General features: G+C 39.5%; 1 protein-coding gene across 4 annotated transcripts in view; it reads right to left on the bottom strand.

Annotated features, from left to right (window-relative positions):
• Window positions 1-1378: 1378 nt before the first annotated feature.
• Window positions 1379-6000, bottom strand: part of Tpgs2 (tubulin polyglutamylase complex subunit 2) — a 35131-nt gene continuing 30509 nt past the window's right edge. For 3 of the 4 annotated variants that reach the window (XM_026400059.2, XM_026400057.2, XM_026400061.2), the window contains 3 exons: window positions 5688-5848; window positions 4048-4271; window positions 1379-1899 (listed from right to left, as the gene is read on the bottom strand). In XM_026400059.2, coding sequence (XP_026255844.2) covers window positions 1875-1899; window positions 4048-4271; window positions 5688-5848 — 410 coding nt within the window. In that variant the 3' untranslated portion in view covers window positions 1379-1874. Of the gene's footprint in view, window positions 4272-5687; window positions 5849-6000 lie in introns of all 4 variants that reach the window. The other variant, XM_026400060.2, reaches the window with a different exon arrangement.

The raw sequence follows: 6000 nt of genomic DNA, 5'->3' as shown, positions 1-6000 counted from the left end.
TCTTTGTAAATGTTTACTACTCTCCATAATAAAAAGTTTAGGGGAAAATACATTATTCGGAAACTTAAAAAGGATCATTGATCCCTTTTATTTCATTCTTTATATATTCCTTACTGGATTCTCCATGCAATACAAGCAAAGTTTCAGTCTTAGCACTATTGTTACTAGTCCAGTTGATTAAAAATCCTGAAGCTGGGAACCTTGCTTAGCAATTTTGATTTAGTAGGTGTGGAGTAGGATCTGGGTACCTTCCTATGACTCCAGTGACATTGATACATGTTTGGAAGTTTGGAGAGCATAGCTTTGAAGGATAGTTTCTATGGGATGTCACGCACAAGCTGACCTTATTCATCTCTATTCATGGCTTGGTTACCTCCCTGCAAGCAGCATGACAGGGAACTTAATGAATGAATGATTTTGACTACATCAATGTTTACTGAGGCATTCTGCCATTCATTTTTATTTTATACCTTCAGCATAGTGTCTTTTTCCTGGGCAGTTGATTTCTTAGAGTGTACATTGCCATTTTAATTGCTTTAGTTTCAAAACATAAACCTCCCGGGTGTATTTTCCCCATTTAACAAATTCAATCTCCATATTGGGTCAGCGTCACAGGCAGGTGACCTGTGTAGTTGCACAAGAACCCACACTTGGAAGGACCTCACATTTGGTTTTCTGCTCTTGCCTGACTTATCCTTGAATTTGTGTTCTGAAAGTGAAGTCTGCTGCAATAATGGAACAAAAAACAAGGGATGTGTTTGTCCACTGTTCCTTAGTGCCTCATGCACAGATAGCCTTTAGAATGCTCTGAGAATACAAGATTTCTGAGGATCCATAATGTGGCAGAGCTCAGAATAAAAGCAGTGAAACTTATGTAACTGAATACAGAGTGCTGGGAGCTCCAAGTCATGCTTTCCATTTGAACCAGACTTGCTAAAACACAGAAAGAAGGCAATGGTACGCTAAGAAACACAAATAACCAAGGAACCCCCATCATATACATTCTTTCTCATATGTTGTTTCCCTTTAGCTAACTACTTGTGCTGAAAAGGATGACAAAGAAGAAAAGGAAAACATAAAGCAGTCCATACTTCCTTTTTTAAGTCCTATATTCATCAGTAAGCTAGAGGTAGAGTGTGTTAAAACGTGCACATATCAAGAAGGGAAATACTGATTGAGTTTTGTGTGATTTTTCTACTGTTCTGGTAAGAATAAAATACATATGCGCATAGTATATATATACATAAGTTTGGGAAAAGCAAATTGTGTAAATTTGGTGATTCTACATGGGTAAATGCTTTTATATTTGGAATTAAAATGCACAATATAAAAAGAATGGTAAAATGCATACTAATTTAAAAATTTTAATTTTCCTTGTAACAGTATTAAGGAGCAAACAGAAAACATCACCATAATAAGTTGTAGGAAACCATGGAAGAAAGGAAAAGAACACTTTAGGGCCTTTAATGGTAGTTTTTCTGATTTTTGAACAAGAGGTTCACATCTTCATTTTGTACTGAGTCCTGCATATGATGTAACCAGCTCTGCTTTTTCATCACTCTTCCTTCTGAGGCAGGTCTTGAGCTTTTCTTTATCCTAACTGCCTTCCTTCTACAGTCTTTGGAAGACTCCCATTGATTGCCACTGGTTTGAAGGACACCATTGCTCTCCTGGTTCCTCTGTTGTTTCACTTATGGAATCTAGAACTGGACCAAAACTGAACTGGTCCTCCAATGGGCTCCTCAGGTACTATAGGAAGGACATCTGTCGCAATGAAGAATGACATGCCTTCTCATTTTCCTTCTAACCTTGTCTTGAAGAAGCAGTCAAATGCTGGACTGGTGCTGTTGGACCTCCCTTGAATTGCTGCACATTTATAAATGCTCAAAATGTAATAACCTAAACAATTAATTTAAAAGGGGTAAAACACTTAAATTAGGGAAAATTTGACACAGGCATGTACTTGTTAAAAAACACAAAAACATTTGAATGTCCAGGCTGAATTATATAAATGGTTAGCTATGGAACTGCAAAGCCCAGAGGTGCTGCTATTTTAAATATTTTCCATTAGAAGTGAGCCAGAATAGCTGACATGCTGGTGTATATAAAGCAACTGAATATGCTGTTATTGTGTGTTTTCTTTTGGGGAGGCAGTTTTGGGGATGGAGCCTAGGGCCTTGTGCATGCTGTGAAAGTGCTCTACCACCGAGCCATGTCTCTAGCTCTCCCAAAGACTTTTGAACACTAGTATTTTAAGACTTAGAACCATTACAACAGTGGTGAAGCACCCATGATCCTTGAAGGCCAACTCTTTACCTTGTTTTCCTCAGGGGCTGTGTGAAGTAGTAGATGGAGGGGGATTGAAAGCCTCTTATTTCATATCTATCACTATAATCGGCAATCAAAACAAAAATTTAGAACTTCATAAGTACTCAAAGTGGTGTCAGAAGTGCAGGTGGGCAATTGTGGGGACTTCTTTAAGCTTCCTGGTGGGCCATGGAAGAGCAAAGCCCTGGACTGATTAGCAGATTGAGGTCTACAAAGAAGAGAGTCTAGACAATCATGGAAGAAAAGTCAGGAAAGAATGAGTGAGCCAGTCAGGACTGAAGTGTACAGATGTAGAAGGTCCTGCCTCTCACTATTCAGAAATGTCATTTTCTAGCCTTTGGAATTTCAGGGAAAAAACTACAACCACTCAAGGATCCTGAGGGTGGGTGGGTGATAGGTGACTCCTGGATTTCCCTGCTGAGAAGTAGAGAGAAAGTTTGCTTGTGCCCACTGTCAGGGCTGCAAAGTTAGAAAACATTCTTAATTGAAAGCCTGAACAACTCTGTAGAAATTCCATTAGATGTATATAGTAGGTAAATTCAGGTTTATCTTGTGTCAAATATTAGGCACATGTGGGCTGGCTAGAGTCTAATACCCCTACATGTCTATGGGGAAAATGATTTCTGAATTACAGGAAACTTGCAAAGGAATCTTGGAATTCCATCATATTCTAAAGGTTTTCCCATCCTAAGTATGGCCAATGACAAACCAGGGTGGGACTAGACAAGTCACAGCAGGTAGAAAGCTGCTGTTAATATTAACTAGTTTCATTAAAACTCTATGAAGAGTTTTCCAACATGATGCCTGGGTGTTTTTACTTTTAAAAGGTTAGAATAAAGTACAGGAATACATCTCAAAATTTTGGCAAATGTATAAACATCACAAAATGGAAAGCAAACTTTAAGAAACTAAAGAAAAATGAACAGAGTGAAATTTATTAAGAACATACAATTGAATCTTCTAAAGTTTTTATGAAACACTGCAACCCATTAAGTTTGGGTATCAACAAAAGAAATTAACTAATCTGAGTATGAAAATATTCTACTGCAGTGTTGTCCAAAACAACTTTCTGCAGGGCTGGAGTCGTGGCTCAATGGTAGAGCACTTGCCTGGCATGCATGAGGCCCTAGGTTTGATCCTCAGCACCACATATAAATAAATAAAGATCCACTGACAACTTAAAAAAATTATATACAAAACAACTTTCTGCAAAGAATATGTTCCATATCTTTCTACTGTCCAATATTTAGTAGCCATGTGAATACTTGAAATGTGGCTAACGCTACTGAGGATATGAATTTTTCATATAAGTTTTTATGCCACCTGTGATTAGTTGCTACTGATTGAACAGTGCAGTTCTAATGCTTCAAGGGTCAAAACCAGGGGTTTTTGGAGGACTTTTCTAGCTAAGAGATTGAGGGTTGGATACAGATAGAAAAGAAAGCTCAAAAGACCTCTCTGGTCCCTTATAGAACTTAAATTCACAGCTTTTGGAGGCAGGAACTGGAAAAACCCACTGTGAAGAACTCTTGGGGATAAAAACACAGGATGCCCTTCCAACCCCTGGCTAATGTTGGGGTGGGGGGTGGATAAAATGGCTGAAATTTTGGTCACTTGGGAAGATGCCTACAGTTACATGCAAAATCTGAGGTTGGGGCCATGCGTGCATGGAAATCACTGCTGTGGGGCTGGTGGAGAGCCGATAATGGGGGTGCTCACTTCCGGACAGGGTTTCCAGGTCCAGAGGAGGGTTTAGAGGTAGTAGGACCCGAGGGCCCTTTCTGGCCACCTGCAGGCTGCACAGGCGCTTTCTTTTTTGGAATTAAGGGCTTGTTCTTGCTCTTAAACACTTTGCTAGGATCCAACTTGTTCACAAAGGAGTCGGTCTCTTCTGTGAGCAGATCTGTGTTGTAGGTGATAGGTTTATACATGCTGAACCATTGCTGGAAGGCAGAATTGGGAGAGAAGGTCACAATCCAAAGGAACAATGCTATTCTTTGTGCTCTTTAGTTGGGGCATAGGGTTTGAAAGCTGAGGACACGAGAGTACAAAATCTGAAACTCATATCAATTGTTAAAATCCATGCACAAATCTAAATCCAAAAAAATGCCAAATTGAGCACATGTCTGATCCCAAGCATTTCAGATAAGGGATATTCATATAAGTTTTTACGAAAAACTGCCTTGAATAATCTATTAGATCTTTATTTATGCCAAATGAAAACTTGGCAAGACACAATGCTGCTTTATGAGGCATCCCTAATAACCTCTAAATAAATGTAGTATGAAAACTAAGACCTTGAGTATGCTGTTTTCTTCCTGATCTAGGGACCGGTGTCCTTCCACCTGTCCATGAAGTAGCAGTCCCCACCAGCACCATTCCCCCAGGGGAAGTATGACAAGAAGCTGGTGCAGCCTTCCTGATGGAAGATGTGTTAGTGCTCTCTTCCTTACTGGCTTTCTAAGCTGCTGAGGGCAAAGGGCATCCTCATTTATTGACTTTTCTTTGATCACAACCAATCACAATGTTTACCTGATGGAAGGTGTCAGTATGGGATATTTGAGGAAAATGAAGCTTTCTCAATAAACATAGTAATATAGTGCCAGAGGTGAGTCCCTAATTTCCTGCTAATTTAGTGCTGTGAAAAACTACCATCAAGGGGCCCAGACCAGCTCATTCTAGTCAAAAGTTGTTCTTGCCACACTGGGTGTTTTCAAACTAGGGACTGTATCAGTATTACTTGTCATCTGTGTGTTTGAAATGGTGCCCAAATGTGTGGTATAAATGAGTCAATCCATTTGACGGAATACTCCATAGTCATTAGACAGGACAAGGCAGTCTACCTCAACTGATGATGGACTGTTTAGTGAAAAGAACAATGTGAACAGTACATTATACTTGTGATTTAGCAAAAAGGAACCAAAAATCATATGCTTGCATGTGTTACATGCAATGAGTATCTCTGGAACCATACATAAACTGGTATCCATGGCTGCCTCTGTGGAAGTACACTGGGAGAATAGGAAAAATTGATTTACTTTGCACTCTTTTGAGTACATATATTTGCCAATCCAAAACAATCAATTAGATGTCAGCTCCCAGTAACAATCAAAGATGGAAACATCCCAGGTAATTCTGAGGGTCAGCTATGTTGGGAGTCACTTGACTAGATCAATATTATGTGACACTGTCTACTTAACACTGTAATCAGACGCCTTGCTTTAAAAACACGTTTCCTGGGTTCTATCCCAGATCTCTTAAATGGGGAAGTTGAGAATCTGCAATATAATAATTTCCTCAGAAGATTCTGATACACATCATACTCTGAGATGACAGGTGTTCCCCCTCCCAGTCCTTACCTTGGCCTGTGGGCTAATGCCATATCTGGTGAAAGCATACTGCCACTGGGGCAGGCCCAGGTGGGTGATAAGCAGGCGATAATAGGCAGTAAAGGTATCTGTGAGAAAATGCCAGTATAATGCTCTGTCCAGAAACCAGATCTCAGTGTCTTGGGCTGATGCTAAAATAGTAGACAAAGGAAGTAAGTTAACACTTATTTCCTTGTAACCATAAATCAGTCAATATACACTCACGATTTTAAAAAATTCAATAGTAAAGGATATAAAATAAGGTAAAAATTCCATTTTTTCCTCTTCCAACCTCCTAGTCACA

The sequence above is a fragment of the Urocitellus parryii genome, chromosome 13 (genome assembly GCF_045843805.1).
Source record: "Urocitellus parryii isolate mUroPar1 chromosome 13, mUroPar1.hap1, whole genome shotgun sequence".
In the NCBI taxonomy this organism is placed as follows: Eukaryota; Metazoa; Chordata; class Mammalia; order Rodentia; family Sciuridae; genus Urocitellus; species Urocitellus parryii.
This window is presented reverse-complemented; position numbering and strand designations above follow the sequence as displayed.